This window comes from Gracilinanus agilis, chromosome 1, assembly GCF_016433145.1.
Source record: "Gracilinanus agilis isolate LMUSP501 chromosome 1, AgileGrace, whole genome shotgun sequence".
Taxonomy (NCBI): Eukaryota; Metazoa; Chordata; class Mammalia; order Didelphimorphia; family Didelphidae; genus Gracilinanus; species Gracilinanus agilis.
In genome coordinates this window covers 530,259,013-530,273,320 of record NC_058130.1, presented here as the reverse complement: position 1 = coordinate 530,273,320, position 14,308 = coordinate 530,259,013, and the positions used below count along the sequence as shown (strand labels likewise).

The following is a 14,308-nucleotide window of genomic DNA, read 5'->3' as shown; positions in this document are numbered from 1 at the left end:
GATTGCTGTGTGAGGGTGGGTGAGTACATATAAATAATGTCTAAATGCTTTAATAGCTTAAAATTACATGAGAATTTGAATTTTGGGGATGCCCTGTATCAACAGATACATATGCCAAAAGTTTTACTCTAGGAATGCCTTCCTTTACACACACACATATATGCACACAGGTATACACAAAAAATAAGTTCCTGAAAAGTACATAATTTGAATTTCTATAAATTAAATCAGGCCATGTGGTGTAATCAAAAGAGCACAAACTTGCAGTCAGGAGATCTGGGTTCAAATCCTGACATATACCCATTAACCATGTGATTGTAGTTGTATTATCTCTTGCCTGCATCTGAAAAGTAGGGGTAGTAATTCTCATAGTACCACACACACACTCCCAGTAAATTTAAGAAAGCACTTTGTAAACCATAAAATAATATATCTATGTGTTTACACACAGAAAAACACAACATACAATAAATACACAAATATATGTACTCATATGTACCTATATTTCAAATATGTATACATACACATATTAATTACTGTTCTTAAAATGAACTAGGCATGCTACTTTTTTAAAAACCTTGTTTATAAATCCTTTTCATCTAGTGATTTTCATGCTGTGACTTCTTAATTAATTTATTCACAAATCAAAATGTTCATATTGACCTTATACCTGACCTACAATAGTGGGGATGTTTGTTTTAAATAGAGCAATAAACAAAAGCACTTCAAATTTTTGTGTATTGTACCTTTTTTTCTGGTGCTAACAGGGAAATCTCTATATTTTTTTCTTCCTTTTTCTGAGAGTCTGAGAGCAAAATGGAAAAGATCCTTTTCTCAGAAGACAATTTAATGTTCTTTGTTGTATATACTGAACCATCTTCTAGAATTCTGAAGTCAGGATCACTTGAAATGATGAGGTCAGCTGACTTGAAACACTCCTCCAAATTAACTGCATGGATGAAATTTGACAGAGATTTGAAAGACGCAAACAAAAAGAGAACATGTTTTACAGGAATGACAACTGCTTGTTTGAGCATGATAAGGGAAGGGATGAACCCAACGATATTTGAGTTATGAGTATCTCTTTTTCAAACTGATTCAATTCCATTCCCTAAAAATTTATCAAATGCCTACTCTCTGTAAGACACTGTGCTGCAAGTCAAGAATACTAATGGAAAAAAAACAAGTCTCTACCCACAAAGATGTATATTTTACTAAAAGGATAAAATGAGTTACACAAGAAAGTAAATACAAAGGTTGCACAAAATAATCTCAAGGGTGAAAGAGACAGTTCTAATAATGTGGCTGACACCAACGGTCATGCCTTGCATTGATTTATGTCACAATTTCATAATAATTAAACCTAATACATTTAATTCTCTTTAATTTTACTATCAAAATTATGCTAAGAATGATTTAATCATCTTTTTCTCTAGAGACTATAGCTTTGTTTTGTTTTGACAAATGAGGATGAATGTGGATAAAGAAAAGATTGAATTTTGCTTCTGACCTTAAAATTTCTAATTTTCCAGATCACATTCTTTTACCATTGATATTAAGCTATGTGATACTATCTAGAGATCTATTTATAAAAATGCTGAATTGGAAAAAAAAACCTTAAGATTTCTTTTTAAACCCTTACCTTCTGTCTTGGAGCCAATACACAGTATTGTACTCCAAGGCAGAAGAGTGGTAAGGGTAGGCAATGGGGGTCAAGTGACTTGCCCAGGGTCACACAGCTGGTAAGTGTCTGAGGCCAGATTTGAACCTAGGACCTCCCATCTTTAGGCCTGGCTCTCAATCCACTAAGCTACCCAGCTGCCCCCAAAACCTTTAAGATTTATTAGATGTTGGCACCAACCAACCAATAAGCATTTATTAAGTGTCTCCTACCATGGACAAAATACTTGTGTGAGGCACTTGGGTTACAAAGACAAAATTACCTGGCTCCCAGTAGAGCACACAATTTTTTTCCCTTAATTTTGTTAACTACACTCATTACTTTTCATGTACATTCTTTTCCAAAGAAAATTTCTTTCATTTTCATTTAGATTTCAACATTTCATACTTAAAGACATTTTTAAATAGTCAGAAACTTTATGCTTTAAATAGGATAATTTCCTCCCCTATGTGACAAATACAAATATAGCTCCATGTCTAAAGATAGAATGTGCAGTCCTTGAAAGAGGGTAAAAGCATCAACTCTTTTTCTAATAGCATTCACTTTCCTATTACAATTTCACTTTTCTTATTACAATATGGGAGTTTGTATGCATTTATACCATTTACCCATTGGATCTTATAATCTGTATTATAAATTCACAGGAGAATAAACTTGTAGATGTAGAGTGGGAAGGAATCTCAAAGGTTTTCTAATTCAGTCTCTTCATTTTACATATATGGAAACTGTGGCTCTAGAGAAGTTGAGATTTGTCCAAGATCATACAACTCTAGGAAATAATAGTCAGTATCTAAACCCAAATCTGCTGATTGCAGATGCAGCTCTCTCCACTACAAAACTCAAATGAAATCGGGCCATTGTGTAGCATTTTTGAGAGTCTGGTAGGCAACTTTTGGTAGCTTTATTTTATTTTTTATTTTTTTTTACCTAGCAATGAGAGTAGAAAGTTCAGTTGAGAAAATGAGAAAAAGTTGATTTTACAAAAAATGGTATTAATTTCCTCAATAATATGATAAATGATAACTTTCATAGTGTCATTTAAAAATTTGCAATGTATTATTTTTAAAAATTGCAAACTTTTTTATAATAGTCTTCAATTGAAGTCATTATATATGCCACCTAGTATGTCATACCTGTAGGGCACTAAAATAAAATACTATTTTTATTATTAAAACAAATAAAACTGCATAATAATGAGTTTATTTGGAGGGAAGGCAGCTAAAAGGAGGCATGGCTATAACAATACTCAAGAAATTCATCTTGGGTTGAGGTAAGACCAACTCTCTGGGCAACATAACCAATGGACATGTGAATATTTTTAGAATATCCTTTACTTAGAACTTAAAAGTATCTTGAAGATTATTTAATCCTACCCAACTCAATTTACAGATGAAGAACTGAAAGCCAGAAAGGTCAAATGATTGTTCAAGCTAATATAGCTATTAGCAGATATTAAAGCTTAAGATAGAACTAAGACTTTTGGGACATTCTGAATTAAGGGAAATCTTTCTAAATAAAGATGGAAGATCAGGGAGGGATCTAGATGAGATGTCACTCATATTACAAGAGTGCTAGATTTAGAGTGAGAAGACCTGGGTTCAAATCATGCTTCTGTTCTTTACTTCTTCCATAACCTTGGGGAAACTGTTTAACTTCTCTGGAACTCAGTTTGCTCATGTACAACATGAAAAGTTTGGACAAGGTGACTTCTAAGGCCCCTTCCCATTCTAAATTTATGATCTGATCAATCTTAGATATAAAGTATGAGGTACACCTCCCTCATAAACCAGTGGCAATGGTGATTAGTGTGATGAAAACAATAACTCATATGCTATTAGGATTATATGAAGATAGATTTGGTTTATTTTTTCCACAAACCCTAATTAAAATATATTGTTGTTGTTGTCACAGATTGGATTCTTGGTATTTCCTATCAATGTCTAATCATTTCAAGAGCCATGACTTAAGAACTTTGGAAGTAGATAAGCTCCTTGAGGGCAGGTACACATTTTCATTTCTTCTCTATATACCTGGAGTCAATTTTAGTGCATTGAATTTAGAAAGTATTTAAAAAGAGTCGCTGACCTGAATTTGAATTGAGTTGATATGAAAAGGATTTAGTCACACAAATTCTGAAGAAATAAAAGTCTATTACTTTAAATCTAATATTTGTTTCTTCATTTCTCTTGAATGAAAAGAAAGAAAACTTACTCTGGGATTTCAGATGTTTCTAACCACTACTACAAAATAAGCAATCCTACCCATCATTATAGGCTCAGTTTTATATAGGGTTGGCCTTCATCCCAGCTCTTAGAAAAGCCTTAAGCAAAATATAGAAAATTACAACTTTGAAAACTCTTACTACATTTTCTCACCTCTGCCTACAAGTGTGTCAGCCTTAAGATGAGAAGGAACTTTAAGAGCAACTTTCTTACAAGCATCACAAAAGAAACACAGAACCTACAAAGAAAAAAAAAATCTGTTAAGGGGAATCACATGTCATCATAGTATTTTTCATGTTATTTATATGTCATAAGAAATGTTGGTTTCTTAGGCTGAAGTTCTTTCTGAAAGAACTATAATGAGAGTAGCTATAATCACAGTTAGAATCTATAAGAATGAGCCTATAGCAATTCCCTTGAAAGGCTTAGAAAAGTTATTATAGAGCTTCTGAATTAAAAGGAAGGGGAACATTTGTGAAACTGAAATTCAGCATTTAATCATTTAAATAAAAATATTCTGTAAAGATTTCTTCATGTTTATAACCAAATAATTTATAAAAACAACCACATATTTCACCCTAATTTCTAGCATAGCATAAGTATAATATTTAATTTATTTCATTATAGATAATTCAAAGGGAATTTTATTCTTACCCTAACTCCAAACTGAGGAGTTGATAAACCATCAAAGGAATTCAAGAAATGAAAAGTTATTTTGTTGTTTCTTTCATTCAATTACTCCCAAAAAATTCCATAAAGTTCAGGGGGCTCATAGCTTACTACTTATTATGTAGTAGTTCTATTTTTTGTTTTTTTCCTCTTGGGTCTGCTCTAAATGTGTGACCACAGACATATTTATATATAAGTTAGCTACTTTGCAAGGATAACTTTTTAATTTTTCAAATAAAAATTTTTAATAAAGTTGGAATACCCACAGAATAATGTGTCATCTTTCTCATAATTCTTTTTTAACCTGTTGGGGAAGCGATTCTTTTCCACTTTTGCAACAATGACTTTTTCTTCTCAGGGCTAAGCTTGTTTAGGAAAAGAGAACAAATCCTCACGAACAGTTTAAATCACTTTGAGGTTTTGTGAAAACCTTCCAAATGAAACTGAAATGACCAAAACGAGGAATGAAAGAAAGTCACATTTTGGTATTCCTCCCATTTTGGATAATTTTAGACACAGGAAATATTCTCATTTTTTGTGTTCTTTCCTCAAGTCAGGGAATGTGATTTTTTTAAGGTTAATTTTGTCCTATGATTCTAAAGAAACCTTATAAATAGTGGTTTAATACTTTTCTGTGTACATAGTAAAGTCCTCCTGATCTTGATTCTTAGGAGCAGTGTTGAGGGGGCAGAGAATCTGTATAAATAATTTATTTAGAAAATCAGCTAGGTGAAACTAGATAAAACTCCCTTTTGACAATCTCCAATGAAATAAATTAAATACTATACTTATGCTATGCTAGAAATTTGAATGAAATGTAGTTATTTTAGTAAATTATTTGCTTATAAAAATGAGGAAATCCTTAAGGAATGAATATTTTATTTAAATGAATTAAAATTGAATTTCAGTTTCACTAGTCAATTTATATATTCAAGTATGTGCATAGGTGTGTGTTGTATTTACTCCCACTCTTTTCTCCTTTCTTCCTGCCCAGACACTTCTCAGAGCATTGAAGATAGAAGTGTGTACTATTGATTCCTACAAGTTTAAACAGGGCCAAGAAATATAAGGGAAGGGAACAGGTGTCAGGAAGTGAAACAGGTGTGTCATAGATAAAGCCACTTTTATCTCTATATACAGGTAATATTGGGATGGGAACTATAAGAGATACGGAAAGGAGATACGGAGACAGCAGACTATAGTGTTCCTGGCATAGAAATCTTCAATATTTATCCCAGTTCCTGATATCACCCAAGTGATCATGTTCCTCCTCAGAGGTCACTTTTAGGCCACCCTTAGAGCTAGAGTGGGTCAACTGAACCACCAGCAAAGGCAAAGCAAATATATTTGCAAGGGAACGTGTTACCCAGGGAGGCCATCCTCTGTGCCTTGTGTTTTGTTGGATTAAGGACTAGGAAAAAGTCTTAGCCTCATAAAAATGTAAAAGGCTGGTTAGCATAACAGCCTTGGAGTAAAGGGGTGGAAGAACAAATTTACTCTAGGGTATGAGAGATGGAGCACTTAAAATAAATAAATAAATAAACACACACACACACACACACACACACACACACGGAATGTAAAGTTTTGATAAACCAGGGTCCCCTTTGACAATTTCCTCCCAACCTTTCCATTTTCCACTTGGATTTTTTTTTTAAACTGAAAAGTTCTCAGGAGAAATCTCTGTATAGAACCTAAAGTTCTAACTTTCCCCTTAGACTTTTACCTTTCTATTCATAGATTAGGGATTCTTAACTCAGAAAGGTTTTAAAAAATTTCACTCATAATTTTATTGTAATACAATTGGCTTCTTTTGTAATCCTATGTATTTTATGCACTTAAAAACATTTTTCTATGAAAAGTTCCACAGGCTTCATCAGCTTTCCAAATGGGTCCTATGGCACAGGAAAGATTGGGACCTGTCCTAGGGAGAGGACCCTCAGCTGCCCTTTCTCTGTGCTTTCCTGGGGCTGCGCTCTGGTCTGATCTTAAGGATTCTGTCCCCGGGATTCCTTTGGGGACGAGTAGCCAAAGCAGCCTTTCCCAACCCACTACCCTTGTATCCTAACAGTTTTACACTTTGTTGCCAGTGGCTACCGTTCTCTCGCGTGCCTGGCCAGTAATCGCATTACGCTAATTTTCTCAGGATTAAAAAAAAATACCTCCGCTGGTAGGGGAGCAGGGAATTCCCCAGTAGCGGACCTTCTTGGAGGCTGCTTTTTTGGCCAGCCCTCCTTCCCTGTTTCCCCTTGATTAGGCTGGGCTAGAAGGGGGAAGAGTTCTGTACGCTAATCCTCGCGGTCCATAATTCTCCTCCCCTTGTCTTCACTTCGTCCCGGGCCAGCGGGACGGGGGGGCAGGAGGAGGCTGCTAACACAGCTGGCTGCCTTCACTAATCCCTCTGCTCTTACTCACCAGGAGAGACAAGAGGAGATGCCTGCAGAGGATGCTCCTCAAGGCGCCGCCAGGAGTTGGTGCCATCAGAATCGCTCCCAATGGTCAGGGAAGGCAGTGGCTGATGAATCAGGACAAGCAGTGCCAGGCGGGCGGGCAAGCAGGTCCCCAACTGCCGGCCCCTGGCTAGGGGATATGCTGCCTCCTCTGCACCAGTGGAGAGTCCAAGGAGAAGTGAGGAAGGACAGAAGGAGGAGGAGCAGGAGAATGACTTTTCTTTTCTCTCCTTCTCTTTCTTTCCCCTCCCAATTCTGTCTACCCCCTCTTGCCAAAGGGTTTTCCCTCAAAGATAGAGGGTGGGGTACAGTCACCCCAAAAACCAGCCAGTGGCTCCTCCTGCAGCAGCTTTCAAAACTTCTTCTGCTACTTGCTACATAGGCAGGAGCAGGAGGGAACTCCCTTGGTCCTCAGCCCTCTCCTCCCTTCCCCCCAGATTGATGGTGTACGAGGTCCCTTGCCAGTTATTACCCATCCCTTCTCCCACCCCTTCCCCTCCTCCTTGGCCTTATTAACTTGCCCTGCCTCAGGCGAAGAGACAGGAATCATGCAGGGAAGTCAAGTTGGAATTATTCTCATTAGCTCCCTTCCCCCAACTTCTCATTGCCATTGGCAAATCAAGGGACATAAACAGGTATGCAATCACCTTCTCATCAGTCTGTTATCTCTCTGTCTCAGCATTTAGGTGTTGTCTTGTCACATAGAACACTGTGGTTCTGGAAGACATGAAGTCTTCTAGTCTGAAGCAGTTTAACTCTAAGTGGATCCCCCAGTCTCCTTCTTTTCCACTTAGGATGCCACCCTCAGCCTTAGCCTAAAGGCCTGAGGGAATCTAAGGAGCCATAAAATCAGTAGTTTGGGCCAAAAATGGTCAGGGAGCAGCTGGGGGGAGGGTCCCCTCTTTTCTTCAGTTTTTGTTTTGTTTCTATTTTTTTTTTTTGCAAATAGGTGTTATTTTTCATGAATGTTATTGGATAGGACCACTCTAGTTGTTTTAAAATTATAGAATTTTAGCCCTTGAAATTTCAGCGCCTAAGCAATTTAGTATAATCACTTTATTATGAGGAAATGAAGGCCCAGGGAGGTTAAGAAATATAGAGTGTCATAGTTATACAACAAGGACATGCTCAGCCTAGAACCCAAATATCCTGATGCTGAATTCAGTCTTCTTTTCAACTACACCACTCAGGGGGGTCCTATTAGTGTGAAGTAAAATTAAAGATCTCACTGAATTGAATATCTGAAATAGACCATTGATGCAAACTTTTAACATCTTGTCCTGAAATATTTGCCTAAATTCAGTGAAATCTATTCTTTTTCATTTCAGTAACAGAAAGTTGGCATAAAGAAGGAATCATTTCAAATGTTCAAAGCATTTCCCCCAGAGAAATCAGCAAAAATCAGTAGAAGCTGTCATGCATAAAAAGAATATGACATGGAATTTGTCCTCAAGGACCTTATAATCTAGTTGGAAAAACATCCTAAATAAGAGATACCTCATTTACAATAAATCACTGTTTTATCTCTATGGAAACTTGAATGGATTTATGATTTTATTTTGGGGGGACTTATTTCTTCTCCAGTACAAATAAAAACCTTTATACTTCATCCTTTTTGGTTCTTCTCTCCACCCACTTTTTTATTATAAATTTAATGAAAGCACACAGAATCATTTGCAAATATAAAGCAGAACAGGGAAAACCACAAATCTCTGTTATGACCAGCTTGCTAAATTTAATTTTTTAACTCTTTTATAGTTTTCCCAGAAGCTTTTTGCCTCTAGCTTTTTTTTTTAACAGTGGAGGTTTTGAGGTAGTCCAATGATTCTAAGGTAACCCCTTATCTTATTTTTTCAGGCAATTAGTTTCGGTGGAAGGTACCTTATGTTTTCTAAAATACTTTTAGTCTTTTTTTAGTCTTTCACTTCTATTTTGGCATCTATTAATTGATTTCTATTTCAATCTAATTTTCATAGAGTCTATTAATTGAGGAAGTTTTATAACATCTCAATTAGATAGTTTATCTCCCTGTAATTATTTCCTCTAGCATTCTCCCTCATTTCTTCCCAATTTTTTCTTTTAGAGCTCTTATTTCATTTATATGACTATGTTTACCTCTTGCTTAATTGTTCTAGGAATTCTAATAGAGTTTATGGCAAATTTGTGATTTTTTTTGAGATTTTGAATTTAAATGATGTGAAGTTTTTCTTTTCTACTAGGTTTGTGTCTTAATCATCCCTGGCTCTATTAATATTTCTTTATCACCAATGCTTGTAGGTATTTATTCATTTTTCCAGCCTTACTTCCTGAAATGGGGCAATACCAGAGCTGGGTTCTGCCTCCTTCCAATAGTATCTATGTTTAAGTATGTAGTGAGGAAATAGACACTACTGTGGGTGTTGAGTTTGGAGGATATGCAAGTAATCAGGGAAAAGTAAGCATAAGTTGAAACTATAAGTCAGGAAGCAACAAATTATTTAACCATATCTTTATCGCTGAAACTTGGTGATATGGAACTGAAGACTGGAAAATCACTAAGGAAGAACATATCTCTTTCTAAAGGATATAGGTAAAAGGCAAGGATAGGGTAATAAATTATATTAAGAAGATATGGTTTTATGTAAGAAAACTCAAGGGGGCTGCTAGGTGGTTCAATCGATTAAGAGTCAGGCCCAGAGACAGTGGGCTTGAGTTCAAATCTGAACTCAAGATAATTCCTAGCTGTGGGGTTCTGGGCAACTTACTTTTAACCCCCATTGTCTAGTCCTTACCACCCTTTTGCCTTAGAACCAATACACAGTATTTATCCTAAGGTGGAAGGTAGGGTTTAAAAAAAAAAAAAAAGAAAATACAGGAATAAGAAAGGGGACATACAATATGGTAAATGAGCATTTGGGTGAAGACAGAAAGAAAAAGAGAGTTGTTATCTAAGAGTTATACAATAAAGAACTTTGACAGAAGAAAGTCAATTAGTAGTTTGAGAATTATAACTTACATTAATATATTCTTGCATACATCATCTCATTTGATCCAACTAAGAATCTTATGTTATAGATAACTACAGTTATTATTGTGCCTATTTTTATAGAAAATGAAGCAGGATCAAAGGAGTTAAATGGTCAGATAGCAAATAAATGGCATGAATCGAATTCTGACTTTCTTGACTTTAGATACAGTGCTCTTTCCAGTATAAAGTTATGCCTCTCAATAACAATCTTGCCACAATTCAGTCACAGATCCATGATATTTAGTAAAGATAGAGGACTTCAGTTATCCAGATATCTAAAAAATATCTTTTTCTGCTTAAGACAGAGGAACTAATAAATTCTTGACAAAAACCTTAAGGTAGAAGACATGACGAGGGAGGCTTGCTGTTCTGACCAACCAAGAGAAACTGGTTGCTGAAGTATAATTGATAAAACATTTAAAGAAAAATCCAGCAAGATTTGTCACAGACTCTAGATTTAAATAAAACAGATTCAAAAGTTTCACTGAAAGGATTCTATTATTCCATTGTCAAAGGTTCTATAGAAGTCTACCTAAAAGGATTAGTATACTCTCAAAAATTAAAAAAAATTAATTAGATTATTTATATACAAATAATTCTAATAAGTTAAATGGAAGGAGCTGTCTAGAAAAAATAGATAAAACAGAGAACTGATCACCTATATTACACTTAAAATGTCATGCACAAAATAAGAAAGCAAGGATACATGATAAAGTATCAACATGGGTAGCATGGTCTTATAAGGTTAATATTGGGAATATTAAAGCCAAAAGAACTATAATAATGGTGTTAAAGATAACAAAAGGAATTGTAAGTTTGGGTTTTTTTTTATTGCATTGGAAAAATTGGGAAAATCAAAGACCTGCTGTTCGGGATGGAAAATTGCAAAAAGAAGAAAAAGAAGACAGAACTACCAGGCTCTCATTCTGTTTCCATTTTCAGTGCTAAATTAGAGAATTCTGACTAGATGAGAAAGTGTGGCCAAAAAGGACAAAAATTGCTAATGGAGATAAAACCCAAAAAACTCTTAAAATAGATAAAACCTTTCTGATTGTTATACTTACATTCTAATGAATGATGTGATAGCTATGGCTAATCTGCCCAGTGGTTCAAATGGCCCCCCAGCCTGACTTTCTTATCGTGTGTAACTGTTGTCTATGCTTTTCCATAATTCTTTCTTAGAGGAACTACTCAGGAGTCTGGAGAAGTGTAGCACAAGGACATTTTGTCTGTTATTCCTGCACTTACCACGTAATTAACCCACTTTATCTTTTATCATACATTTATTGGAAGTTATGTTTTGTATCAGTTGTATGCATATTGTAATTACTTAAACATTCAAAGAAGCTGTTATTTTGTTAGTGTGCCAACATGAATATCAAGTCTTACAAATCTCAATAAATGGTCTTCAAAAATTAGTATGACTGGAAGATTGTATGTCAATAAACATCTATTAAACTCCTACTATGTACCAGGCACTTGCCAAACATTCTGGGTGCAAAACTATGCCAAAGACAGTCCTTGCTCTTAAAGAGCTCAGTTTAAAGCAGGAGACAACAAGAAAGCAAATATGCACAAACAAGCTACATATGGGATGGTTTGGATAGGAAATAACTGAGAAAAAGCACTGGAATTGAGAGGGATTGGGAAAGGCTTCCTGTAGAATTTTAATTTAGTATTTTAATTAGGTCTTGAAAGAAGCCAGGGGAACCAAGAAGTAGAGATGAGGATAGAAAGTATTTTGGGCATGAAGGTCATTCAGAGAAAATGTACAGAGCCAAGAGATAAAAATGAATTATTTGTAGAATGGCAAGGAAGCCAATGTCACCGGACCAAAAGGCACATATTAAAAAACAAAGCATCAGAAAACTGGAAAAATGGAGGAGATATGTTATAAAGGATTTCAAATGTCAAAAAGACGGTTTTTTTACTTGATCCTGAGGCAATATAGTGCTACTGGAATTCATCAAATAGGCAGGAGCACCTAAATTGTTGAAATAAAGAGCCATTTGTAATAGGGAGATATAGGAATTAATAATTGGCAAATAAACGTTATTATAGTTGCTGGTGAGTTTTTGGCATCCTGATCCATTATAAACTAGTGGTATAATGATAATGATAATATAGAATAGAGAGAGACTAGAGTCAGGATCAGATAGGAGACTATTGCAGAAATCTAGGTGTGAGGTAATAAAGGCATCAGTTAGGGTGCTGGAGGGGGAAAAATTACAATTGTAAAACCAAGAGAAATTTAGGGAGAGAAAACAATGAAGCTTAGTGGCAGATAGGTGATGGTGAGAGATAAAAAAATAAAAATTTAATAATGGTTTATCAGGTTATCTAGCCTAAAATATTTAAAGAATACCCAGTGGAAGAACTGGCATTATTCAGAATGGTACATGGTTTGGATGTTTTATTAATAAGAATAGATTTCAAGTTGAACTTGACAGAATGAGCAGGATTTAGAGATTTGTTAAAAGGAAGGGGAAAGAAATTCTAAGTATGAAAACAACATGGCCGTGTGAAGAAATAGTAAAGATAATAGGATAACAGATTTTTGACCTTATAAAGGTCAATAGTACTCTAACTATACATGTTCCAGTGCCAAAGCTTCTGTAGGAAAAGTCTACTTAAAAGGATTAGTATGTTCTTAGAAATTAAACTCAGATGATTCATACACAAACAATTCTAATAAGGAAAATCAAAGGAGCTGTCTATATAACAATATAGATAAACAGAACTGATCAACAATATTGCTAATTTTTTATTGTTGATGAGTCAAAGATTTTAGAGTCTAAGTCTCTTAAGGTCAGTGACTGTCTTATAATGCATCAAAACTGTCCAAAAACAGTGTCAAATTCTGACAACATTTGACACAGTAAATAGAATTTTATAATGAACAGTTCAGTTTTGGAAAAACATGGAAATATCTAAATGAAATTATGAATAATGAAATGAGAATAACCAAGAAAACGTTATATATAGCAACAGAAATATTGTTTGAAGAATGACTTATATTAGTCTTCCTCTACACAAGGAAGTGATAAATAGAAATATGAGACATAGTTTTATATATTAACAAAGAAGTGTTTTGTCAATTGATACCTTCTCTACTGGGTGTAGGAGAAGGAATCAACTGGATATTTTAATGAAAGAAATAAATATTTTTTAAAAATGGCATTTTAATGGTAATGTCATCTGACTCATATATTCATATCTTCATCACTGTAGTCCTGGGAGTTTAGTTACAGTAGTGATGGAGTTCTAAAGTCACGAACACTGGAAAAAGCTTTCTTTCTGCTAAAGCACAACAGTTGACAAATTACTTACTTGTTTGTCTTAATGATCATTCCAATCTTCAAAAGACAGAGGAATTGATGAGGGCAACTGCTATTCTGGACCTAATTTTCACTAATAAGTAGGAACTGGTTGCTAAAATAGAAATTAGGCAAATGTTAAGAGCAAGTGATTATTATTATCAACATCATCATTTCTACCATATTGGGGAAGAGGGTCCTGGTCCTATGATTTCATTGGTGTAAGGAATTCTCAATGAGGAAATTCCCTCTACTAAGGCAGAATGATTGGGGCATTATGGGTTGTTTGCTCAGATTTAGTCAGTAGATCTACTCTACTCCACATTTTTAATTTGGATGAAAGCATGGGCGAAATGCTTACCAAGTTTGCAAAGGGAACAAAAGTAGGAGGGATACTAAACATGTTGGATAACTTTGAGATCCTAAATATTTCTCAAAAAGTTAGAATTATGAGCTAAATTTAATAATATGGCATTTAACAAGAATAAATTTTCAAGTCCAACAGTATGAGCATGCATAGAACTTCAGCTAAGCACAAGCAGGGAAGGTACATCCCTATGAAAATGATATGGAAGATTTTTAGAAGACTATAAACCTTTTTTTCAACAACCAGATTTCTTGATCTTTCTGCAAACTTTCACAATTTATATCATTTTCCTCTCCTTTCTGTGGTATTAAGTTATTCAGTCATGTCTGACCTCTTATGGGACGTGCTATTTCCTCCTTCAACAGATTAAGACAAACTTGCCCAGGCCACACAGCTAGTGAATATCTGAGGCTGGATTTGAACTCATTTCCTCCTGACTCCAGGCCAAAAGCTCTATCCCTGAACCACCTACCTGCTTCTCCTTAAGACTTTCTCCTTTATAGGTTTTTGTGGCAATTCTCTTTCCTGGTTTTCTTTCTAACTATTCTCCTCCTCTCAGACTCCTTTGGAAGTCATGCTCACTAATTAAAGTTCT

At 35.1% G+C, this 14,308-nt stretch overlaps 1 protein-coding gene across 1 annotated transcript in view; it reads right to left on the bottom strand.

The window, feature by feature from the left end:
- Positions 1-7,053, bottom strand: part of DSC1 (desmocollin 1) — a 35,585-nt gene extending 28,532 nt beyond the window's left edge. The window contains exons 1-3 of the mRNA XM_044658037.1: positions 6,988-7,053; positions 4,057-4,141; positions 747-949 (exon numbers count right to left, since the gene is read on the bottom strand). Coding sequence (XP_044513972.1) covers positions 747-949; positions 4,057-4,141; positions 6,988-7,053 — 354 coding nt within the window. The remainder of the gene's footprint in view (positions 1-746; positions 950-4,056; positions 4,142-6,987) is intronic.
- Positions 7,054-14,308: the final 7,255 nt, after the last annotated feature.